The sequence below is a fragment of the Oncorhynchus clarkii genome, chromosome 29, assembly GCF_045791955.1.
Source record: "Oncorhynchus clarkii lewisi isolate Uvic-CL-2024 chromosome 29, UVic_Ocla_1.0, whole genome shotgun sequence".
Lineage (NCBI taxonomy): Eukaryota > Metazoa > Chordata > Actinopteri > Salmoniformes > Salmonidae > Oncorhynchus > Oncorhynchus clarkii.
The window spans coordinates 17,272,593-17,299,692 of record NC_092175.1 but is presented as its reverse complement, the minus strand read 5'-3'; the positions used below and the strand labels follow the sequence as shown (position 1 = coordinate 17,299,692).

General features: G+C 43.0%; 1 protein-coding gene across 3 annotated transcripts in view; it reads left to right on the top strand.

Moving 5' to 3' along the window:
• LOC139388780 (splicing factor, suppressor of white-apricot homolog) overlaps positions 1–27,100 on the top strand; it is a 126,242-nt gene that overhangs the window by 79,929 nt on the left and 19,213 nt on the right. For all 3 annotated transcript variants that reach the window (XM_071135694.1, XM_071135695.1, XM_071135697.1), the window contains exon 13: positions 8,166–8,359. In XM_071135694.1, coding sequence (XP_070991795.1) covers positions 8,166–8,359 — 194 coding nt within the window. The remainder of the gene's footprint in view (positions 1–8,165; positions 8,360–27,100) is intronic.

Below are 27,100 nucleotides of genomic sequence, written 5' to 3'. Positions count from 1 at the left end.
CTCCTTTTCACTTGTTATTTCTAAGTCACTTTTTCTCCCTCTCTCATGCTTACTCTGTCTCTCTATAATTTTTTCACTCCATTAAGGAAGTGGGTCTACCTTAGGGTGGTAGTTCTGTTCTGTCCCTGGTGTGTTCACACTAAGCCCCATATGATTTGCCTTGGTAGCCAGCCTATTTATAGTATAGAAAGAACTATATTCACCCCCTATGGTTGCGTAATATAAGGACTTGTTTTTGTGCTCTCCCTGTGTGCTTCCGATGAACAGACTAGGGAAGATTGCAGATGGTTATCGCTGCCCACACACAGTAAATTGAGCTATTGTATTCGGGGCTGGGCAATTTATCCCCGCACAACGTTCAATGGCCACAGTCCACGTTAATATAGTCCTCGTGATCACTGTCGTCCTCTTCTCCCCCATGATTTGTTACTGTAGCACATCATCTTCCTCTCCCCATTCTCTCATTTTCTCTGACCTCTGTCACATCCCTGTGTTCTCTCTGTCATTAAACAGTTACGTTGGGCTGTGCCTACAGAGAGGAATGTAGGCAGGCATAACGGTAATTGCAGATGATGGCAGGAGACCCAGTTAGCTAATTTCACTGTATAAGTGGAATTCACACTGGAGGCCTTTTGGGACCTGTTCCGAAATGGACCTGGGGCTTTCCCATCCAGACCCAATATGCATAAATACATTTTTATAAATATAGAGACCCGTTCCAAACGGAACCGAGGGCATCTAGACCCGTTCCGTATAGACCTGGTCGGATCCAGACCAGGTCCAATCTGAGTGAGGGAAGCAGCAGAATAGCCCATTTTAAGCTACTTTATTAACCGGAGGTAATAAAGTGCGAGGGAGAGGAGGTAGAGAGAGGTGGCGCTCTAGCAGGGGCCGTGCTGTGTGTGTATGCTCCTGTGAGTGTGAGCGAGTGACACAGGAACAGGGAGGAGAGAGGGAGAGATGAGAGACTGCAACCAACCAAGCCGACTCACGCTATAGTAGACTAATAGCTGCCATAACTAGGTCATTTATCATCCAATATGATTACGTAGTATCTGTCTTAACTAGGCTAATTGAGGCTGCATGCGCTTTCTCGTCCTAAACTGTTGCAAACAACTCCGTTCAGAATGTGAAGTAGCAACTACCTGTTGGTCCTTCTCCTTTAACTTTAAATTCCATCTTCCATTGATTAGATATCTGTTAACTTTTGTCCCACATGGAGGCTCTATGACTGTAGCCTATTGCCACTGATGAATTATGATTAGTCAACAACAGGGTTGCACATTTTGGGTAGTATTAAGTGGTGGAAACTTTCCGTGGGAATTAACTGGAATATATGGGAATTAATGGAAATATATGAAAATGAATATTAATACCATTTAAATGTAGATGTTTTTTTGCATTGGATATATTTACCATATCATATGGAGACAGAAACATGAACATTTTACCTTATCATCAGTAGACATAATTGCAAATGATTAAATCCTTCCAATAGAAAAAAAAATAAAAAATGTAGTTACGAATTGAACTTTAATTAAATGTGTTGACTCTTCACATGGGATGATTTCACTGAACAACAAAATAAAGGGAATATTGAATGATCCCCAATGATCCTTCGAATCTCCCAAAAACAGTTTCAACATGCATCTGTAAACCAAAGCTTCAGGTTCCAGACTGTCTTCCTCTAAGGCTTTCATGTCTTCTCCCTGGACCTCCTCAATGCCCACCTCTTGAACATCAGACTCTAAGGCCTCATCTTCACTGTCACTTTCCAACCCTGTTGAGGATGGCTCGTTGTCTGGCTCAAAAAGCCTCAAATTTGCCCGGGTGGTTTCAAACCTTGTATTTGTCAACCTTTGTGTGCTTTGGTGTGTGTGTGTTCCTAAACAAGGACCAGTTGCGCTCTGAGGTGGCTGATGTTGGTGGGATTTGGAGGATGATGGAGGCAACAGAGAAAGAGCCTCAGATCCACAAAGTACCTTCTACTAGGTGGCTAATGAGATATGTTGGCACGACTGCCATATTGCATATCCATCCCAAAGCCCTTGCTTGGAAGTGTACTTCGCCAGACTGCCAAGAACCTTGCCCTCATCCAGGCCAAGGTGGCGAGACACGGTAGTGATGACACCATAGGCCTTGTTTATCTCTGCACCAGACAGGATGCTCTTGCCAGCATACTTGGGGTCCAATGTATGCCGTGGCGTGTATGGGCTTCAGGCAGAAGTCTTCGGCTTACCACTCTTTCCCAAAGTACTTCATCCAGGAGGATCCTCTTGATGGGGCTGTCCATATCGGAAGACTGTGAGAGACTCCTTCCCCTCCAAGAGACTGTCAAACATGATGACAACGCCACCCCAACAGGTGTTGCTGGGCAGCTTCAATGTGGTGCTCTTATTCTTCTCACTTTGCTTGGTGAGGTTGATTGCTGCTATAACTTGATGACCCTTCACATACCTAACCATTTACTTGGCTCTCTTGTAGAGTGTATCCATTGTTTTCAGTGCCATGATGTCCTTGAGGAGAATATTTAATACACGAGCAGCACAGCCAATGGGTGTGATGTGAGGATAAGACTCCTCCACTTTAGACCAAGCAGCCTTCATGTTTGCAGCATTGTCTGTCACCAGTGCAAATACCTTCTGTGGTCCAAGGTCATTGATGACAGCCTTCAGCTCATCTGCAATGTAGAGACCGGTGTGTCTGTTGTCCCTTGTGTCTGTGCTCTTGTAGAATACTGGTTGAGGTGTGGAGATGATGTAGTTAATTATTCCTTACCCATGAAGATTCAACCTCCCATCAGAGATAATTTCAATGCAGTCTGCTTTCTCTATGATTTGCTTGACCTTCACTTGAACTCTGTTGAACTCTGCATCCAGCAAATGAGTAGATAAATCATGTCTGGTTAGGTGGGGTGGTTGCTGGGCTGAGAACATTCAGAAATCTCTTCCAATACACATTGCCTGTGAGCATCAGAGGTGAACAAGTTGGATACACAGCTCGAGCAAGACATTCATCAGCATTTCTCTGACTACGTTCCTCCATTGAGTCAAAAAAACGTCTGATTCCAGGAGGACCATGAGCTGTTGCTATCGACAAGGTGTCTGATTCATCATTTACACCTCGAATAGAAGTAGAGGGACTTGTGTCAGAGGTTACTTGTTGTGAGCACTGAGGGAACTTTATGCACTTGGCCAGAGGATTCTGCATCTTTGTTGCATTCTTCACGTATGATTTGGCACAGTATTTGCAAATGTACACAGCTTTTCCTTCTACATTAGCTGCAGTGAAATGTCTCCACACATCAGATAGTGCCCGTGGCATTTTCCTGTAAAGATTAGAAAAAAAGGAGAAACCAATACAATTCCATATACAGATAAATAGTTAAGCAGTTAGATTAAACAAGTCCTTTGTAAGATGTTTTAAAATTAAACGTATGTAAACCGGTGAATTAACACTCCTCAGTTAGCAGGCTCAAGCAAACAAAAACCCACATGGTAGCAAAAACGAACTACCAGAAATTGTTAACAAGTTATAAAGGATTTAAACACGTTGTTGAAGGCTACTATTTACTCGTTAACGAAAAAGAGTGTATGTCATATAAAATATATTCACCCCACCCAGTATTGTAATCAAAACTTACCAGAAAGCATGTAGTCCTTGGCTCAGCCAGTGTCGTAGTGTGGGCTCAATAGCATCTCATTAGTGTGAAAGATCTTGAGAATCAGCTGTACATGTGATGGAAGAGTGCACTGTGCATGCAGAGGGTTGCAATTCCATTGAATTGGGGATAGTTTAACCAAAATATGCCACACGACCTAGAATTGCCTTAAGTGTATCCCACAAAAAAGGTTCACTGTTATAAGCTAACTTTTTAAAAATGAATTTAAGCAATATTCTATCATTCCCAGGCTTAACAATTTACAGGAATATTCCGTAAATTTACCGTAGAGTTTCAGACCCTTTGCAACCCTAGTCAACAACAACAAGCTACACACGCCATTCCAGGTGAAAAGTCAAAGAGCAGCAGGATAAATGATACAGTTTCTCTCTCTACTGCAGTCACGTTCAGATCTATATGGGTCCTACCGAACTAGTCATTTAAAATTACACATACCTGTGACAATCATATCAGATCTGACCCAAACCCATGAAATGATTTGGAATTCTGGATCCAGACCCTCTTGGGTATTCGGGTACAGGTGGATCCGTGAACACCTCGAATTCAAACTACATCCACACTCTTTAGCCAATCCACAAACTTTACCTATGAGGTGATGTGTTTTGGAATGGTAAGCTGAAATGTGGCCATAAGCTTCAATACACTCATACCATGTCATACCCCATATATTCCTATTTCACCCATCTTCAATACAGTGATAATGTCTACAAAATGTACCTTAAACACTGTCTTAGACACCTCTCTCTGCCTGCTTCCTTGTCTGCCCTCCACTGCTCCATTTGATCCTATACTGCCACTCGCTCTCCCCCGCTCTCTTCTCTTCCTCCCCCGTATTCTTTCTCTCCTCCTCTGCTCTTTTCCGATCTCCTCCCCAGCCAAGCCTCCACAGTACAGTAGCTTTTCTCTCTCACACCTTGACACAGAGGGGAATCACTCACACTCAACACATATTTGACCTCTTCTCGCTCTCTTTAAATTCTTTGTGTATCTGTAATCTGAGGGAAGTATGTGTCTCTAATATGGTCATACATTTGTCAGGAGGTTAGGAAGTGCAGCTCAGATTCCACCTCATTTTGTGGGGAGTGTGCACATAGCCTGTCTTCTCTTGAGAGCCAGGTCAGCCTACGGCGGCCTTTCTCAATAGCAAGGCTATGCTCACGGAGTCTGTACATAGTCAAAACTTTCCTTAAGTGTGTACTATCTGTTTAGGGCCAAATAGCATTCTAGTTTGCTCAGTTTCTTTGTGAATTATTTCCAATATGTCAAGTAATCATATTTTTGTTTTCTCATGATTTGGTTCTGTCTAGTTGTGTTGCTGTCCTGGGGCTCTGTGGGGTTTGTTTGTGTTTGTGAACAGAGCCCCAGGACCAGCTTGCTTAGGGGACTCTTCTCCAGGTTCATCTCTCTGTAGATGATGGCTTTGTAATGGAATGTTTCGGAATCGCTTCCTTTTAGGTGGATGTAGAATTTAACGGTTATTTTCTGGATTTTGATAATTAGAGGGTATCGGCCTAATTATGCTCTGCAGGCATTATTTGGTGTTTTGAGTTGTACACAGAGTATATTTTTGCAGAATTCTTCATGCAAAGTCTCAATTTGCTGTTTGTCCCATTTTGTGAAATCTTGATTGGTGAGCGGACCCCAGACCTCACAACCATAAAGGGCAATTGGTTCTATAACTTATTCAAATATTTGGGATAAAATATCCTATTTGTATCGCAGACCCTCATGCCATACTGAGTCAAAAGCAGTTTTGAAATTAACAAAGCATGAGAAGACTTTGCCTTTGTTTTGTTTGTCAATTTGTGTGTGCATGGTGAATACGTGGTCTGTCATACTCTAATTTGGTAAAAAGACAATTTGACATTTGCTCAGAACATTCTTTTCACTGAGGAAATGTACGAGTCTACTGTTAATGATAAGGCAGAGGATTTTCCCAAGGTTGCTGTTGACTCATATCCCACAGTAGTTATTGGGGTCAAATTTGTCTCCACTTTTGTGGATTGGGGTGATCAGTCCTTAGTTCCAAATAATGGGGAAGATGCCAGAGCCACGGATGATGTTAAAGAATTGAAGTGTAGCCAATTGGAATTTGTGGTCTGTATATTTTATAATTTCATTGAGGATACCATCAACACCACAGGCCTTTTTGGGTTGGAGGGTTTGTATTTTGTCCTGTAGTTCATTCAATTTAATTATAGAATCCAGTGGGTTCTGGTAGTCTTTAATAGTTGATTCTAAGATTTGGATTTCATCATGTATATGTTTTGCTGTTTGTTCTTTGTTATAGGGCCAAAAAGATTGGAGAAGTGGTTAAATAACTCTGTGTTGTTTTACTGTTTTCCAATATCCCCCGAAGTGGTTAGTCTATGCATTCTTCAATGATTTTGGAAATGCTGTTCCTTCTTTTTCGATAGTGTATTTCTGTATTGTTTTAGTGAGTCACCATAGTGAAGGCGTAGGCTCAAGTTTTCTGGGCCTCTATGTTTTTGTTTGGATAAGTTTCTCAATATCTTTCTTAGGTTTTTGCATTCTTCATCAAATCATTTGTCATTGTTGTTTTTGATATGATAGGGAAGCTCAGAGGTCAAATATACTGTTTAGGTTTTCTACTGCCAAGTTTACACCGTCACTATTACAGTGGAAAGTTTTGTCCAGGAAGTTGTCTAAAAGGGATTGAATTTGTTGTTGCCTAATTGTTTTTGGTGGGTTTCCACATACATTCCTTCCATCTATAGCATTTCTTAATATTATTCATTTCCTTTGGCGTTGATGCCTCGGGATTGAGTATTGCTCTGTTTAGGTAGACTGTGATTTTGCTGTGATCTGATAGGGCTGTCAGTGGGCTGACTGTGAACTCTCTGAGAGACTCTGGGTTGAGGTCAGTGATGAGGTAGTCCACAGTACTACTGCCAAGAGATGAGCTATAAGTGTACCTACCATAGAAGTTCCCTCAATGTACATACCCAGTCTGCAACAAAGCTGCAGGATTTGTGACCCGTTTTTGTTGGTTGTGCTTAGGGGGGCATATGGAGGAGGGAATGCTGTCACCTCCAGGTAGGTGTTTGTCCCTCTGTGTGCTGAGGGTGTCAGGTTCTTGTCCAGTTCTGGCATTTAGGTCACCACAGACTAGTGCATGTCCCTGAGGCTGGAAATTATGGATTTCTCCCTCTAGGATGGGGAAGCTTCATTAATGTATGGGGATTCTGGTGGGGGGATATATATATGTAGCCCACAGGATGACATTTTTCTCTGTTGAGAGAATTTCCTTTTTGAATTTCTAGCCAAATGTAAAAAGTTCCTGTTTTGATTAATTTAATAGAGTGTATTAGGTCTGCTCTATACCAAATTAACATACCCCCTAAGTCCCTTCCCTGTTTCTCAGCTGGTAGTTTGGTGGATGGGACTACCAGCCCTCTGTAACCTAAAGGACAACCAGTGGGTCCATCTCCTCTATACCATGTTTCTTGTAGGATGACAATGTCTGTATTTTTTATTTATTTGGTGAAGTCCAGGTTTCTGCTCTTTAGGCCAAAGGCCGATTTTACCTCAGGCCTTGGATATTCCAGGATGAGGTAGTGAAGGCTTCATGTTCCATTAAGTGTCCAATTTTGTTAGCCGTGTGGTTTGGCTTCAGACCAGTAAGTGTGAGCTGAGCCTGCTGAGCATCTGGTACATGCCATTAGCTTGGGCTAGTGTAAGAGTGGAGGTTGGGCCTGTTTGCCTGCTCACGGCCTGGGCGTGTGTGTGACTTTCATGTTGAGGCCCCCTTTTTGAGAGAATGGGGGGCATGGGGTGGGCAGGAGGGGCGTAGGTCGGATCTGAGGGGGCCTAAATGGGGTGTGGGCATGGTTGACTTGGGGGGTGTTGATTGGTGGGGGTGTGGATGTGGCTGGTGGTGCTGTGGTCTTGGATGTAGGTCCTCTCGGCGTGGGTCATCTATGTGTGGGGGGGTGGTCCCACAGGTCTGGGAGAGTGTCCATTGATTTGTTGCTCCTATGTGAGGTGTTGGGGCTGCTGTTGGTGGACCTGTTTGTAAAGGCTGTCCAAAGTGAAGTGGTGGGTAAGGTAAACATTTGATTTTGAGGGATAGTCAATGGAAATACTTGCTTTTACCTTCTGTATGGTAGCAGGGTGGAAGTATTTTTGTGGTAGCAAGGTGGAGATAACCACTTGTCCGTTGGGGAAAGTAGGACAAGCTTTTTCAATCACTCCCTTTCCTGCTGTGCTCTTAGGTCGTGCCTGTGTGTTGGTCCTCAAACAGAAGGTCTAGGGCACACTGGGTGTATGGACACCGGAGTTTAGAGGGGGTGGGATCTTTTTGTAAAAACATGCTGAAAAATGCTGGTGTTCATCTGCTCTCTCTCTTTATCTCTCTCGCTTACCTCCCTTCCTCATGTAGCCATGCAGAAACGATTGTTTGTATGCTGCAGGAACCATTTAGTCTGTATGCTGTACCTGACCTCTGTCCCTCTCCATCTAGCCAAGCAGAAGCTAGAGGACCGTCTGGCTGCAGCCGCCAGGGAGAAGCTGGCCCAGGCCTCAAAGGAGTCCAAGGAGAAGCAGCTGCAGGCGGAGAGGAAGAGAAAGGCAGCGCTGTTCCTCCAGACCCTACGTAACCCCCTTACTGGAGAGCCTGAGACCAGACATCCTGACAAGACCACCGCCATGCCTGAGGTATGGAGGCATACACGCACACACTGTGGTAGTGAAAATCCCAGTAGGGATGAGCCAGCAATAGATGTCCTGTTCCTAATGGAGTCTCTTAATCAACCTAAGGTAGGTGCAGAGTCTAATTGACACAGCTGACAGTAATGTCACTCACACACTTTCCGAGACACCACATCGATCGTGTCCGGAGCAACCAAGCAGGGAAATGAACATGCACAGATACTGTCATCAGTAATATATACACACAGACTGAAAACACACACACACACACACACACACACACACACACACACTGGGGTAAGTTTGAGAGATTAAGCCCAGACTTGTGCTCTGCTACGTCTGAGTAGTTGATGTGGATCGATGAGGGCCGGTGCTGTGTTGGGACTACGCTGCTGTTGCTGCTGCTTGTTTGCAGTCTGGGCTTTAATGATGGACACTGGCAGACTGGCTATCAGATTTATCCTGCTGTTCCTCAGAGTTTGAAAACACCTACACCCATTCGGTGTCCGTGAGAACCTTAGGTGTGTGTGTGTGTGCATATGACTGTGTGATTGTGAGTACACAGAGTAACGGCGAATACATGGAAAATGTAATCGAGTCATCGCAATCACAGTGTTTGTATCACACACCCAACTCCTTGTCTCAACGGGTGAATACCTGCACTCTGTCCGTATTAGCAAGGGCAGTGGGTTGAAATCTGTGGAATTAGACATAATTTCCCCAGCCGTTGAACGCCAGTGTGTAGGCCTGGAGGTAGACCTTTCTAGTGACGATTTCTCCGGGGGAAGATGCCTATTCTACTCCCTAAGAGAAGAGAAGTTTCTGTTATTTTTCAATCGTCTGTGTGAACTCCTTTGCCTGTCGGTTTCCTCCCAGTCTTAAGAAAATAGATTTACACAAGCGTTTGGGGAAATATGTACTTTTAGAGCCCTCGTTTTCATAAGTAGATATCTCTGTCCGCATCCGCAAGCTATATTGCATTTTCAATATAAATCTAGCCCTAGATCCCTGGCTCTCCCTTTAGGCATTCCACTTCATTGCTGCCTGGTTCCCCCTTCCTCTCTATGTCTAAAGCAGCTACAGTGTTAAGAAACATATCAGTGATAAAAAAAAATGCTTGTTTATTTCCATCTTTAGTTTGTCCTCTCTCTCTCCTCTCGGCCCAACATGGAGGTGAGCGGCCTGGCCCACCCTAACGGCAGCAGTGAAAGATGCCCAGAGACCCACCGCCACATCTCACGACCCCCCCATTTGTCCGATGGACTCACCGCCACTGATTTATGGTTCCTGTCTCCAAGGTTATTGCCACAGCAACAAAACCAGGAGCCGACGGTGCTGTTGGCATCTTGTCGTTGTTCCGCTACGACAAATAAAACCCTAATTTACTTTTCCCATCAAAGTGGCAGGGTTGACTGGCAGAGAGGCTGTGATTTATGTAGACTGGGATGTGTTCTATGTACCTGTATACTTTTACTAGCTGCTTTTACAGTGGAGATGTACCTTTTAAAACTCTTCTCAGGAGGAGTGTTTTCAAGCAGCCAATCCCCTGCTGGGATTTTAACCCACTACCTTTGTGACCAGCGCACCTCCCTGACAACACTTTGACACATCTGTGAGACGTAACTCCAGTGGTACAATGGGGAGGTTAAAGATACTTTTTGTTTTGTCCAGTGTTTTTGCCAAAGCGTTGAACTTTCCAAGTTTTTCCAACTTATTCTCAGGGCTCCGCTTGCCTCTCTCCTCGCCCTTGCCCTCTTTCTGTGTTTATGTTGCAGATATATCTCTGTGTGTGTGTGTGTGTGTGTGTGTGTGTGTATATGTGTGTTTACGGTGTGGAGGGAGAGATGTGCGTGTGCTGTTCAGACAGATTCCGCTGTGCGCTGCGGGCACCTTGTTCACAGTGAGTTTACAGTGACTCATGGCTTGTTTGTGAGTCCATCTAAGCGTGCAGTGAGAGTGACCGCGAGACTGAGAAGCTCAAAGGATTCTCACAAAAAAGGGTGAAGAAGTGGAAGAGGACTCTTCCTCAATAGAGCTACAGTGCCATGAAAAAGTATTTGCCCCCTTTCTGATTTTGTCTATTTTTGATACTGAGTGTTAGCAGATCTTCAACCGAAACCTAATATTAGATAAAGGGAACCTAAGTGAACAAATAACCCAACAATTACATACTTATTTCATAAACAAAGTTATGCAAAACCCACTCTGTGAAAAAGTAATTGCCCCCTGTCGTGTCTTGGCTTACATTAATGTGATGATTGTTTAATCAAATCGATTAACTATGTTTCATTATTACGATTAAATTACTCAAGTAACAATTAACTCATCAGCAATCTTGGGGCACCACGTAAAAAGTTTATGAAACGAGTTACTGTTTTCCGAATTAACTCTTAAAGATACAAATATCTCTTAATTTCAGTCATCAGTCATTCATTTATTGTGATTTACCTTCTATCAGTCTCATTCTGAATCACAAAATCCTTGGATATCTGCATAAATGCATAATGAAGAAATCGGCGATATACAAATTGGCTTAATTATTTTAACTAAATAATCACACAGAATTACATAAACACACAAACACTATAGTTATTGGTTACTAACACAATGCAAAGTCCCTAGTAGACTAAACCAATTTTTTTCTCACCTTTATTTAACCAGGTAGGCAAGTTGAGAACAAGTTCTCATTTACAATTGCGACCTGGCCAAGATCAAGCAAAGCAGTTTGACACATACAACAACACAGAGTTACACATGGAGTAAAACAAACATACAGTAGAAAAATAAGTCTATATACAATGTGAGCAAGAGAGGTGAGATATGGGAGGTAAAAGGCAAAAAAAAAGGCCATGGTGTCGAAGTAAATACAATATAGCAAGTAAAACACTGGAATGGTTGATTTGCAGTGGAAGAATGTGTAAAGCAGAGAGAAATAACAGGGTGCAAAGGAGCAAAATAAATAAATACAGTAGGGAAAGAGGTTGTTTGGGCTAAATTATAGATGGGCTATGTACAGGTGCAGTAATCTGTAAGCTGCTCTGACAGCTGGTGCTTAAAGCTAGTGAGGGAGATAAATGTTTCCAGTTTCAAAGATTTTTGTAGTTTGTTCCAGTCATTGGCAGCAGAGAACTGGAAGGAGAGGCGGCCAAAGGAAGAATTGGTTTTGGGGGTGACCTGCTGGAGCGCGTGCTACAGGTGGATGCTGCTATGGTGACCAGCGAGCTGAGATAAGGGGGGACTTTACCTAGCAGGGTCTTGTAGATGACCTGGAGCCAGTGGGTTTGGCGACGAGTATGAAGCGAGGGCCAGCCAACGAGAGCGTACAGGTCGCAATGGTGGGTAGTATATGGGGCTTTGGTGAGAAAACGGATGGCACTGTGATAGACTGCATCCAATTTATTGAGTAGGGTATTGGAGGCTATTTTGTAAATGACATCGCCGAAGTCTAGGATTGGTAGGATGGTCAGTTTTACAAGGGTATGTTTGGCAGTATGAGTGAAGGATGCTTTGTTGCGAAATAGGAAGCCAATTCTAGATTTAACTTTGGATTGGAGATGTTTGATGTGAGTCTGGAAGGAGAGTTTACAGTCTAACCAGAAACCTAGGTATTTGTAGTTGTCCTCGTATTCTAAGTCAGAGCCGTCCAGAGTAAGTGATGTTGGACAGGCAACGATCGGTTGAAGAGCATGCATTTAGTTTTACTTGTATTTAAGAGCAATTGGAGGCCACGGAAGGAGAGTTGTATGGCATTGAAGCTCTCCTGGTATGATGGCTTGTTACACCAAATGAAAAGAGAGCGGGAGAAAAGACAAAGGACTTCCCTATCATGGATGGCCGCTCATTTGAAAATAATTGCAATGTATACTGCATATTTACGATTGTATGCCTTTGTTGTCTCGCTGTTGAAATCACGGTCCATCTGGGGAGTAATTCGACAAACTCTCCGGTTGGTCCACCAGACATCAAATGATTTTGTAGTTGTAGCTTTGGGGTGTCTGTTAGAATGGATCTTCAGAGGAAGTGTTTGTTAGAATAGAGTGGTGGGAGGAAATTGTTCTTTGTCTCGTCTTCGGTCGAGTTTACTAGACTATTTTACATATACAGCTGCAGACTGTGAATGTGTAGTCTTGTAGAGATTTTCTTCTTCTCTGTTGAAAGTTTCAGCGTTTCTAGCCATTCTGTACATTTCAGCTAATGCTGTCGGTCTCGTTGGCCTATAGAGTGGTAACCATTTCAGAGTGGGGATGCACGTTCTCTGGTCTTTTAGTTTTGTAGATTTCTTAACCATTTGTGACTTCCCGTCTGCCTGCTTGGTCTAATGTAAATATTGTCAGAAGTGGGTTTTATGCATTCTGGGGGAAAGGGGTATTCTGTGACGCCGACGTAATGTCTGTGCTCACGATGGTGTGGCCACTGACTTGGTTAAGACTTCATATGAAAAATAAGGCAGAGTTTCTACACAGTATTTACGACCGGTCATAAAACTGGTGGGGGGGAGAGAGAGAGAGAGAAGGGGAAGGAAAATCTGGCGCCTATGATCCTCACCCAACAGGCCAAGTCATGACACCCCTTACACTCAATAACTGGTTGTGCCACCTTTAGCTGCAATGACTGCAACCAAATGCTTCCTGTAGTTGTTGATCAGTCTCTCACAACGGAGGAATTTTGGCCCACTCTTCCATGCAGAACTGCTTTAACTGTCACATACGCCGAATACAACAGGTGTAGTAGACCTTACAGTGAAATGCTTACTTACAAGCCCTTAACCAACCATGCAGTTTTAAGACAAGTGTTAAGTTAAAAAAAAAAAAAAATTAAAGAGCAGCAGTAAAAATAACAGTAGTGAGGCTATATACAGGGGGTACCGGTACAGAGTCAATGTGCAGGGGCACAGGTTAGTCGAGGTAATTTGAAGACTTACAGAAAACGTTTGACCTCTGTCATTGCCAACAAAGGGTATATAACAAAGTATTGAGAAACTTTTGTTGTTGACCAAATACTTATTTTCCACCATAATTTGCAAATAAATTCAGTAAAAATCCTACAATGTGATTTTCTGGATTTTTTTCCTAATTTTCTCTGTCATAGTTGAAGTGTACCTATGATGAAAATTACAGGCCTCTCTCATCTTTTTAAGTGGGAGAACTTGCACAATTGGTGGCTGACTAAATACTTTTTTGCCCCACTGTATGTACATGTAGGTAGAGTTAAAGTGACGACTATGCATCGATAATAAACAGAGAGTAGCAGCAGCCTAAAAGAGAGGGGGGGTCAATGCAAATAGTCTGGGTAGCCATTTCATTAGCTGTTCAGGAGTATTATGACTTTGGGGTAGAAGCTGTTTAGAAGCCTCTTGGACCAAGACTTGGCGCTCCGGTACCGCTTGCTGTGCGGTAGCAGAGAGAACCGTCTATGACTAGGGTGGCTGGAATCTTGGGCAATTTTTAGGGCCTTCCTCTGACACCACCTGGTATAGAGGTCCTGGATGGCAGGAAGCTTGGCCCCAGTGGTGTACTGGGCTGTAAGCACTACCCTCTGTAGTGCCTTGCTGTCAGAGGCCGAGCAGTTGCCATAACAGGCTTATCAGCTTCAGCTCACAGACGGATGGCCTGACATTCTCCTGTAGAATTCTCTGATACAGAGCTGAATTCATGGTTCTTTCTATTAAGGCAAGTCGTCCAGGTCCTGAGGCAGCAAAGCATCCCACTACCATCACCATGCTTGACCGTGGGTATAAGGTTCTTACTCTGGAATGCAGTGTTTGGTTTTCTTCAGGCACAAAAAGGACCCATGCCGTTCAAAAAGTTACATCTTTGACTCATCTGTCTATAGAACATTCTTCCAAGAGTTTTGGTGATCATCCAGGTGCTTCCAGGTACTTTTTTGGCAAACTTGAGTCTACTTTCTGGACAAGCTGGGTCCCATTATGCCTGCCGAAAATCAGGACTTGAAACGAGCTTGAAACATGCTTGAAATCCCACAAATGTCGCTAAGTTAAAGCAGTTCTGCATGGAAGAGTTGGCCAAAATTCCTCCACAGCGATGTGAGAGACATGAAGCATTTGGTTGCAGTCATTGCAGCTAAAGGTGACACAACCAGTTATTTAGTGTTAGGGGGCAATTACTTTTTCACGCAGGGGAATAGGGTGTTGCATAACTTACTTAATTAAATATATATTTTGGGGGGTTGTTTGTAAATTCAGGTTCCCTTTATATAATATTAGGTTTTGGTTGAAGATCTGATAACATTAGGTATCAAATATATGCAAAAATTGAGAAAATCAGAAAGGGGGCAAATGCTTTTTCATGGCAATGAATGTCCCTAAAAAATAGCACTATCTGGTTAAGGAAAAGCAGTAAAAAAATAAATAAATGAAAAGCCCCGTTGGGCATATTCTCCTCCGCAGGGTAACGCCGTGACAAGCGACACTAGGCCACTTGAAAGTGTAAATAAGATTCAAAGAAAGTGTTTGAGGTTCGGAGTGTCCTTCCACAGTGGAAATGCTGTTTGTCAGCTCTCTTATGTGTGCCCAATGGGTGACGTCCTTGCTTGGGGACGCTAACAGTCACCTGTTCAGCCAGGAGGAGTCCTGTCATGGCTGTGTCTTCTCTGTCACTCTGGCCAGCTGTGATGAGGGTGTTGAAGGACGTCTTCAGTCTGGACAGGACAGAGGGGTTAGGTAGTATTGATGAGGATAAGTTGTGTTCAGGCTACAGGAGTTTGTTGAACTGCTGTTGTGCTTAATCAGGTGTCTCTGTAATAGTTTGAAACCACTGGAGAGCTTTGTCCATGTGAGGTAAAGCGATCTGAGCTTACGGTACTGTGACTCCACTAGAAGTACAAGTATTGTTTTCCTTTGCTTTAACGACGTCATAAACTTTGCATCAGTAGCTCAGTGAATGACGAACACCACATCTCTTACAGTAGCCGTTCGAGAACACTGTAATGGCACTAACAACCCTTTCTCCTCGCCAGTGGAACAAATGGTGATCGTTGTTGTTTCACGGAGATGTCCTTACTGCCAGTCGCTCCTTTGTGACATTTCTCCAAAAAGTATGATCTTTGTCCCCATGTGCAGTTGCAAACTGTAGTCTGGCTTTTTTATGGCGGTTTTGGAGCAGTGGCTTCTTCCTTGCTGAGCGGTCTTTCAGGTTATGTCGATATAGGACTCGTTTTACTGTGGATATAGATACTTTTGTACCTGTTTCCTCCAGCATCTTCACAGAATCTTTTGTTCTGGAATTGATTTGCACTTTTTGCACCGAATTACGTTCATCTCTAGGAGACAGAACGTGTCTCCTTCCTGAGCGGTATGACGGCTGTGTGGTCCCATGGTGTTTATACTTGCGTACTATTGTTTGTACAGATGAATGTGGTACCTTCAGGAGTTTGGAAATTGCTCCCAAGGATAAACCAGACTTGTGGAGGTCTACAATTCTATTTCTGAGGTCTTGACTGAGGTCTTTCTTTTGATTTTCCCATGATGTCAAGCAAAGAGGCACTGAGTTTGAAGGTAGGGCTTGAAATACATCCACAGGTACACCTCCAAATGACTCAAAATGTCAATTAGCCTAACAGAAGCTTCTAAAGCCATTACATAATTTTCTGGAGTTTTCCAAGCTGTTTAAAGGCACAGTCAACTTAGTGTATGTAAACTTCTGACCCACTGGAATTGTTGCCAAAACTATAGTTTGTTAACAAGAAATTTGTGGAGTGGTTGACAAGTTTTAATGACTCCAACCTAAGTGTATGTAAACCTCCGACTTCAACTGTGTGTGTGTATTTTATCAAGTGTGTATTGTGTCTCATGCATGTTGTGTGTTGTGGCGGTGAAGCTGGTTTAGTATTCCATTATGAAGCCGCGGCACGGAGAGTCAACTGTCGGTAGGGTTCGGCAGAAGGAGCACTATCGGCACACAGAAAGAGATTTACATTTTATTTTGTGAGGCTTGCATTTCATCTGGGGTTATGGCTGTGACAGGAGCCCATCAGGAACACAGCGAAATACTGACCGGCTTTAGCAAGGGGCTGCCAGGGAAAATAATAGAGGAGGGCAGAGAAAGAGATTAGGAAAGGAGGTGAAAGAGAAACATTTGAGTCATATTTTTAGGAAGAGGTAAGGAATGCGGTTTTTAAATCATTTCACGATTCAAATAGTATCATTCATTTGTCTGATAGCCTGACCTTCTAAAAACGTGTGCAGGTCAGTCAAGTTCTTTCAAACCGATCTCGACAAACCATTTCTGTATGGACCGAAACAGGAAAGGGCCTTCCCCAAACTGTTGCCACAAAGTTGGAAGCACAGAATTGTCTAGAATGTCATTGTATGCTGTAGCGTTAAGATTTCCCTTCACTGGAACAAAGGGGCCTAGCCCGAAACATGAAAAACAGTCCCAGAGCATTATTCCTCCTCCACCAAACTTTACAGTTGGCACTATGCATTAGGACAGGTATTCGCCAAACCCAGATTCATCCGTTGGACTGCCAATCATGAAGCATGATTCATCACTCCAGAGAACATGTTTCCACCGGTCCAGTGTCCAATGGCGGCGAGCTTTACACCACTTCGCTTGTCATTGCGTATGGTGATCTAAGGCTTGTGTGCAGCTGCTCGAACATGGAAACCCATTTCATGAAGCTCCCGACGAGCAGTTATTGTGCTGACGTTGCTTCCAGGGGCAGTTTGGAACTCGAGGACAGACGATTATTACGCGCTACACTCTTCAGCACTCACCGGTCCTGTTCTGTGAGCTTGTGTGGGTTACCACTTTGCTGCTGAGCCATTGTTGCGCTTAGACGTTTCCACTTCACAATAACAGCACCTACAGTTGACCAGGGCAACTCTAGCAGGGCAGAGATTTTACAAATTGCCTTGTTTGAAAGGTTGCATCCTATGATGGTGCCAAGTTGTAAATCACAGAGCTCTTCAGTAAGGCCATTCTACTGCCAACGTTTGTCTATGAAGATTGCATGGCTGGGTGCTCGATTTTATGTGTCAGCAACGGGTGTGGCTGAAATATCCAAATACACTAATTTTGAAGGGGTGTCCACATACTTTTGTATATGTAGTGTATGTGTCTGCCAACTGGGCTTCCTGTGCTCCCTACCATACTCTCTTCAATTACGTCTTTCACTTATTATTCCTCATCTATTCTTTTTACTGTTTTGAAGTAGCACATTGGCATGATGGTAGTTTACCATCATATAAAGATATGTTAAAAGCAGAGTTAAGTTCAGACTTTCTAGTATATTACTGCATTAATGATTATATGTCAAATGAGACAAGTGTTCCTAAAACATTAGCAAAGCTACAGTGAATCTCATGATGAATAAAAATGTGATGGATAATTGTCCTAGAACCAAACGTCTTGGTGAGTCATGTCAACTTCTGCTCCCTGTTGAGTGGTGTAAGTGGGATGCCAGACTCTCTCTCCTGCCCCTTTCCCAGAGAACATGCTCTGTTCTTAGATAACCCAGCTTATGTTCCCCCCTTCTCTCCTCCTCCTCTGTGGATGGATATCCTTGTCCGTAACGTAATACCCTGTTAAAGACCAGATCCTGCTGCAAGTTTAGCACGGATTGAACAGACTTGAACAGATTACAATTTAAACATACCTTTAGACACCAGTACCTAAACCCTCTATTCTCCGTCCATCCGCCTACCATCCTGCCAGCACTTCGGCCAAACGAGAAACGCCAGATCCAGATGTCCAAGACTCCTAGTTTCTAATCAGGAAACTAAGAAGTTCCTGGACAGCATTAGCCAGAGACACCTAACCGAACACTTAGGGCTCCTCTTCATCTGAGTGTTTTATTGTACTCTGCTGTGAGAATTAGATTTAATGATTGAATAGAGCACTAATGAAAGCGTGCAGAAAGAAACCAGGAAGCAGCAGATGGAGAAAAAAAACAAGAAATCTGGAGAGAAATGACACAGGCCTATTTTCTGTTTGTCATTTTTTTGTTCTCTCTCTTGTTCTCTTCTCTGCAAAATTAGAGGGAAAGTTGCAAGTAAGTGAGGGATCGATAGTGCTGCAGGAAATGAGGCTATCAGAGACTGTTTGGAGCTTTCAATCAAAACCCTGCTTCTGCTCACTTTATTTAGTTTAAAAATAAATTCAAGGCCGGAATTTTAAGAGGGCTCCCTGCTCGTACCATGACCTAAATGGAATAAATTGGACAGGGATTAGTTCTCTTGGTAGAACACTGAGTGTGACCTCGGCAAAACAGTACTCTCGCATAGGGACGATTTGCCATGGGAGGGAGGGAGGGCCCAGATGTTGGGGCCCCTCCCCCAAAAAGCTGATTTTACTGCATATGCTGAAATGTAGCTATCACTGACTTTACTCTACTCTCATCCATATTGTGGTGTTATTAGCGTTTGAGGCTGGGGGGAAGCACCTTGTTAGCTATTTACTCAGATGTGCTGAAGCTGCCAGACACACAGAGGGCATCTCTCCCAAATGCTGTGGTATTTACTGAAAATGTATATTTGTTTAGGCTACATTTTATCCAATTTGAATCCCAAATTGTGACAGATCAGGCTTTCAGTCAGTCTGTTTTCTCAAATGAATTCAGATTTTGCAAACAGACCATGTGTGCTGATCAAAGTCGTAATTTCTGGTCCTACTTTTCACCTTGAATGTACTCCGTCTAATTAAGGAGTGTGTGCGTGTGCGTCCTAGCCAGCTGGCCACGGTGCGCTCTGTGCTCTCTGATGAATTGAGCCATAAATCGTTCAGCGGACGGCCACATCTCCCACTCTCCTACCCTTTGCTTGTATTGATTTATTTATAGAATCAATTCCAAGCAACAGGTTCATGAATATTGATGCCTTTCAATCTAATCTCTTAATTGATTGAGTTTGATACGTTCTAGTTCGAACACACACACACACACACTTTTGGTAAATACTGTGTGTGTCTACTTATGTGACGATGTTTCGGTAGAACCATGTGTACGCAGATGTGTACCTGCCTGTGTTCGTAAGTGTGTGTGCGTGTGTCTCTCTCCCTTTCTCTCTGCCTCTCTCCCTCCTTGCCCAGCAGCCCTAGTCACTTCTGTCAAGAGCTGCTGTGATGTGAGCTGCTGTGAGGGGTAGCTTTCTAATTGATTGGGCTCTTTGTCTCTGTGCTGACATGCTCTGTTCAAAGGAAGGGCTTCTCTCCTGGGAGCCCTGTCTCTCTCCAGCAGGTAGCTCAGCTTCTTTAAAGGGCCAGCCAGAGCCCGGCAGGGCTAATTGACGTGATTAGAGACAAAACCAGGGTGGAGAGGTGAACCGCAGATACCGCTATGCTACTCCCCCTTTATTCCTCTCACGTGCTCACTTGCTCTCCTTCTGTCTCTTTCCTTCTGTCTCTCTCTTGGTCTCGCCTTCTCTCGCTCTCTTTCCTGGCTACAGCAGCTCTCTGTTGGCATGTGTGTATCTGTGTGTACTCGGGCTCTATGTGGAGCGGTATGAAGGGGATCATTGGATGTTTTATATTGATGTTTTAATATTTGCCTGGCCTGGCCCATAGTTCCCCACTTTCCAGGCATTCCAGGGATAGAGGGTTCTTTTTTATCAGAGCCTGTCAGGTGGACAAAAGCACCCAACCTGGTGGATTTGTTCTGCAAAATGGCTCTCGTTTGCCCAAATAAGAGGGTTAATGATTTCCCCGCTTGGCCATATAACTTACATGTAATTGCGCATCAAAGTTTTTGGGGAAATTGTGAAAGCCCGTTTCTCTTTCTAATTGGCTTTCAAGCTAAATTTTGATTATGGCTTCTGTGATTGCCCCAGCAGATAAAGGATCAATGCTTGGGCCATTTGAGGTCTGTAACCCATTAAGACAGCCCTGTATGGAGGGAGGGGACATGAGATTGAGACTAGAGGTCAACCGATTAATCAGGTATTTCGTTTTCAAAAACTGAAAGAGTGATTTGTAACCTGAATCAAGGCCAAAACATTTATTTCTGTTTTTAGAGAAAGTTCTGTCTCCTAGAGATGAGTGTACTTTGTTGCAAAAAGTGCAAATCAATCCCAGAACAACAGCAAAGGACCTTGTGAAGATGCTGGTGGAACAGGCACAAAGTATCTATATCCAGAGTAAAACGAGTCCTATATCGACGTAACCTGAAAGGCCGCTCAGCAAGGAAGAAGCTACGGCTCCAAAACCTGGGGACACATGGGGACAAAGATGGTACTTTTTGGAGAAATGTCCTCTGGTCTGATGAAACAAAAATAGAATTGTTTGGCCATAATGACCATCGTTATGTTTGTAGGAAAAGGGGGGAGGCTTGCAAGCCGAAGAACACCATCCCAACCGTGAAGCACGGGTGTGGCAGCATCATGTTGTGGGGGTGCTTTGCTGCAGGAGGGACTGGTGCACTTCCAAATAGAGGGCATCATGAGGCAGGAAAATGATATGAATATATTGAAGCAACATCTAAAGACATCAGTCAGGAAATTAAAGCTTGGTCGCAAATGGGTCTTCCAATTGGATAATGACCCCAAGCATACATCCAAAGTTGTGTCAAAATGGCTTAAGGACCACAAAGTCAAGGTATTGGAGTGGCCATCACAAAGCCCTGACCTCAATCCTATAGACAATTTGTGGGCAGAACTTAAAACGAATGTGCGAGTAAAGAGACCTACAAACCTGACTCAGTTACACCAGCTCTGTCAGGAGGAATGGGCCAAAATTCACCCAACTTATTGTGGGAAGCTTGTGGAAGGCTACCCGAAATGGTTGACCCAAGTTAAACAATTTAAAGGCAATGCTACCGAATACTAATTGTGTATGTGAACTTCTGACCCACTGGGAATGTGAGAAATAAAAGCTGAAATAAGTAATTCTCTCAACTATTATTCTGACATTTCACATTCTTAAAATAAAGTGGTGATCCTAACAGACCTAAAACAGGGATTTTAAGTTTAAATGTATTTGGCTAAGGTGTATGTAAACTTCCGACTTCAACGGTACATCATAATAATAATACTTAGAACCTAACTTAGAAATACATTTGACGATAGAATTACCCTCCTTCTAGGCAAGTCTATTGTCCAGCTACCTGCTAGAACAGTGGGAACGTTTCCCTAGGCAGTGCCATTATTAGTGCATTGCCCCTTAGTGTTGCTTTGTGCTACCCAGTGTGGCAGGGTGGGGGTCCTTCCCATTGGCTAGGTCTGTCTTCTGTGCGTGGCTCTGCGGCCCATCTCGTGCCTTGAACCTTACGCGCTTTCAGTGGATACAGCTGGAGAACTGCAAGGCAATTCCATTATATTGTCCTGCTAATAACAGGGTTAATAATATATCTGTGAGAATATCCAAGGGGCTTTTATCTAATTCTAAATTAATAATAATAACCGCTTTGTTTAAAAAAATAACAATATTTTGGAGATGATTTTGTTTTCAAATAATGTAAAAATGAGCGAGATAAAGGCCATTCTTGAACATGGGGTGAGACATTGTTACTAATTTGTAAATAAAGCCAGTTTGTTATTTAGAATTATTTCTTTATGTTTTTAGAGGAAGAGAAACCAAAAACCTACAGTCATCTCACGGGTCTCCCAGTTGAGGCAGGCACTGGTATTGAACCAGCCTCTGTAGCAACACCGCTTGCACTGCTATGCAATGTCTACAACGTGAACGGTCGGGAGTGGCCTACAGTACGACAGTAAGAGCAAAATAATCCTAACAAAATAAAATAATAAAAACCTTAGTGTAACAACAGTTTTAGTAAGTAATACCGAAGTCGTTCACAATTATCAGTTTCATGTCGTTCGTTCATTGTTAGAGAACAGTAGGACACAAAAGCATAATCAGTGCTCTAACTCCCCCTTGCACTGGTCTGGAGCAATGAAGTGGTGGCACAGGGTACCATACTAAACCACAAATTACCTCTAAGTACCACAGCATAATCGCAAAACTTTTAGTGGAGCAACCACTGTACCATATCATATGCAGACAGAAACATATCATCAGTAGACATAATTGCAAATTATTAAATTCTTCCAAAGGAAATAAAAAAAAGCAATTTAGTTACAAGTTGAACTTTAATTAAATGAGTTGACTCCTCACATGGGATGATTTCTCTGAACAACAAAAGAAAGCGAATATTGAATGATCCCCAATGATCCATCACATCTCCCAAAAAATGTTTTCAACATACATCTCAGGCTTCCATGTCTTCTCCCTGGACCTCCTCAATGTCCACCTCTTGAACATCAGACTGAGGTCTCATCTTCACTGTCACTTTCCAACCTTGTTGAGGGAGGCTCATCAGGCTCAAAAAGCCTTGAAATTTGCCCAGATGGTACCAATTTTTTAACCCTTATATTGGTCAGCCTGTTGTGTGCTTTGGTATGTGTGTTCCCAAACAAGGACCAGTTACGCTCTGAAGTAGCTGATGTTGGTGGGATTTGGAGGATGATGGAGGCAACAGGGGAAAGAGCCTCAGATCCACAAAGTCCCTTCCACCAGGTGGCTGATGAGATATGTTGGAACAACTGCTTTATTGCATCTCCATCCCAAAGCCCTGGCTTGGAAGTGTCCTTCGCCAGACTTCCAAGAACCTTGCCCTCATCCAGGCCAAGGTGGCAAGACACAGTAGTGATGACACCATTGGCCTTGTTGATCTCGCACCAGACAGGATGCTCTTGCCAGCATACTTGGTGTCCAACATGTACGCTGCTGTGTGTATGGTCTTCAGGCAGAGGTCTTCACGCTTTTTGATGTATTTCAGAACTGCAGTTTCCTCTGCTTGGAGCAACAGGGAAGTGGGCAGGGGAGTATGGATTTATTCTCTTACATCTGCAAGCAGAGTCTGAACATCAGTCAGGATGGCATTGTCTCCCTTAATCAGTGCAATGGCTACTGCTATAGGTTTCAGGAGTTTCAGGCTGCTTTCCACTCTCTCCTTGATGGGGCTGTCCATATTGGCAGATTGTGATATGGGCATTTCTTGCAGAGACTCCTTCTCCTCCAAGAGACTGTCAAACATGATGACGCCACCCCAACAGTTGTTGCTGGGCCGCATCAATGTGATGCTCTTATTCTTCTCACTTTGCTTGGTGAGGTAGATTGCTGCTATAACTTGATGACCCTTCACATACCTAACCATTTCCTTGGCTCTCTTGTAGAGTGTATCCATTGTTTTCAGTGTCATGTTGTCCTTGAGGAGGAGATTCAATACAGCTAATGGGTGTGATGTGAGGGTCGGACTCCTCCACTTTAAACCAAGCAGCCTTCATGTTCGCAGCATTGTCTGTCACCTGTGCGAATACCTTCTGTGGTCCAAGGTCATTGATGACTGCCTTCAGCTCATCTGCAATGTAAGAGACCGGTGTGTCTGTTGTCCCTTGTGTCTGTGCTCTTGTAGAATACTGGTTGAGGGGTGCAGATGATGTAGTTAATTATTCCTTGCCCATGAACATTCGACCACCCATCAGAAATGATTGCAATAGTCTGCTTTCTCTATGATTTGCTTGACCTTCACTTGAACTCTGTTGAACTCTGCATCCAGCAAATGAGTAGATAAATCCTGTCTGGTTAGGTGGGGTGGTTGCTGGGCGGAGAACATTCAGAAATCTCTTCCAATACACATTGCCTGTGAGCATCAGAGGTGAACAAGTTGGATACACATCTCGAGCAAGACATTCATCAGCATTTCTCTGACTACGTTCCTCCATTGAGTCAAAAAACCATCTGATTCCAGGAGGACCATGAGCTGTTGCTATCGATAAGGTTTCTGATTCATAATTCAAGGGACTTTTGTCAAGAGGTTGCTTGTTGGGAGCGCTAAGGGAACTTGGCCAGATGATTCTGTATCTTTGTTGCATTCTTCACATATGATTTGGGACAGTTTTTGCAAATGTACACAGCTTTTCCTTCTACATCAGCTGCAGTGAAATGTCTCCACACATCAGCTAGTGCCCGTAGAATTTTCATGTAAAGATTAGAAAAAACATTGTATAAAAATAAATATCTAAAATACAATTCCATATACAGATAAATAGTTAAGCAGTTAGATTAAACAAGTCCTTTTGTAAGATGTTTTAAAAAAAAACGTATGTAAACCGGTGAATTAACACTCCTCAGTTAGCAGGCTCAAGCAAGCTAAAACCACATGGTAGCAAAAACGAATTACCAGAAATTGTTAACAAGTTCGAAATGATTTAGTGTTGTAGGCTACTATTTACTAGTTAACAAAAAAGGTTTGTCGTATAAAATATATTCACCCCACCCAGTATTATAATCAAAACTTACCAGAATGCATGTTGTCCTTGGCTCAGACAGTGTTGTAGTGTGGGCTCAACAGCATCTCATTAGTGTGCAAGATCTTGAGAATCAGCTGTACGTGTGATGGAAGAATACACTGTGCAATTCCATTGAATTGGGGATAGTTTGACCAAAATACACCACAAGACCTTGAATTGCCTTAATGACTCTCAAACCCGGATCCGGGAGCGTAATCAAAGCCTCAAATGAATTAGCATAACGCAGCGGACATAAATACCCCTAGAAAGCTTTCCTATTCATGAAAATCACAAATGAAATATAATGAGACACAGCTTAGCCTTTTGTGATTCAAACTGTCATCTCAGATTTTCAAAATATGCTTTACAGCCAACGCTAGACAAGCATTTGTGTAAGTTTATCATAGCCTAGAATAGCATTATGCCCTGCTGGCAACATTTTCACGAAAATAAGAAAAGCAATCAAATTAAATAATTTACTGTTGAAGAACTTCGGATGTTTTCACTCAGGAGACTCCCAGTTAGATAGCAAATGTTCCTTTTTTCCAAAAATATAATTTTTGTAGGCGAAATAGCTCCCGTTTGTTCGTCACATTTGGCTGAGAAATCGACCGGAAAATGCGGTCACTACAACGCCGAACCTTTTTCCAAATTAGCTCCATAATATCGACAGAAACATGGCAAACGTTGTTTAGAATCAATCCTCAAGGTGTTTTTCACATATCTATTCGATAATATATCCACCGGGACAATTGGTTTCTCATAAGAAGCGATTGGAAAAATGGCTACCTCAGTAATTTACGCACGATTTTCTGCGGGAGACATCATGTGACCACTTGCTAAATGTGGTCCCTTACGGCTATTCTTCAACATAAATGCGTAAAAAGACGTCACAATGCCGTAGACACCTTGGGGAAAACGTAGAAAACGTAAGCTCATTCGTAGCTCATTCACAGCCATATAAGGAGTCATTGGCATGAGGCGGTTTCAAAAAATGCGGCACTTCCTGATTGGATTTTTATCTGGGTTTCACCTGTAACATCAGTTCTGTTGCACTCACAGGCAATATCTTTGCAGTTTTGGAAACGTCAGTGTTTTCTATCCAAAGCTGTCAATTATATGCATAATCGAACATCTTTTCGTGACAAAATATCTTGTTTAACACGGGAACGTTTTTTATCCAAAAATGAAAATACTGCCCCCTAGTCGTAAAAGGTTTTAAGTGTATCCCCCAAAAAAGGTTTGCTGTTATAAGCTAACTTTTTGATGAATTTAAGCAAAATTCCCCTAAGTCCAGGGCTTAACTTCCCATGGAAAATTTCCCCCAAAATTCCGGAAATTTAATAGAAAGTTTCCTACCCTTTGCAAACCTTAATTGTCATACAGTAGATGCTATAAAGTCCTATAGTCATCACACAGCTGTTCATATGGAGTAGAATGACTGACTGTCAGATTACAGTTCATGGATTACATTACAGATGTGTTTTTTTCTACTTCCAGTCGGGAGGGGTCTCTCTCTGGCCACCCACTCATTCCCTTTTTCTCTCATATGGTCTCGCTTGCTCTCTCTCTCGCTCTCTGATAGCGAGAGCTGGCTATTACCTGACCATATGCTTGGACCGGGGGAGTTTAAAAACACAGCCAGGTTTTTAGGAGCTGGCAAATCCCCTCATCATCTGGCGACCCCAATCAATTTGCCATGTGGTGAAGGGGTGGTGATCTAAAGCCTCCTAGTCAGATTACAGCTCTGGCAGCCCCAGACCAGACTCAAACATTGCACAATCACAGGCCTCTTCTCTTGATTCTAGCCCTCTGTCTCAGCTCCATTCACTTAGGCATGGGTGATGTCTCGCGCCCAATTCCCATAAACTATGGTCAACAGCAGGGTTTTTGTTTTCTGAGGCATTACGAGCTAACCTATACCCATTTAATCCTAGTAAAAATTCCCTGTCTTAGGTCAGTTAGGATCCCCACTTTATTTTAAGAATGTGAAATGTCAGAATAATAGTAAAGAGAATGATTTATTTAAACTTGTATTTCTTTCATTAAATTCCCATAGGGTCAGAAGTTTACATGCACTCAATTCGTATTTGATAACATTGCCTTTAAATTGTTTAGCTTGGGTCAAACATTTTAGGTAGCCTTCCACAAGCTTCCCACAATACGTTTGGTGAATTTTGCCCATTCCTCCTGTTAGAGCTGGTGTAACTGAGTCAGGTTTGTTGGCCTCCTTGCTCTCACACGCTGTTTTAGTTCTGCCCACAAGTTTTCTATGGGGTTGAGGTCAGGGCTTTGTGATGGCCGCTCCAATACCTTGAATTTATTGTCCTTAAGCCATTTTACCACAACTTTTGAAGTATGCTTGGGGTCATTGTCCATTTCCGACCAAGTTTTAACTTCCTGACTGATGTCTTGAGATGTTGCGTCAATATATCCACATAATTTTCCTGCCTCATGATGCCATCTATTTTGTGAAGTGCACCAGTCCCTCCTGCAGCAAAGCATCC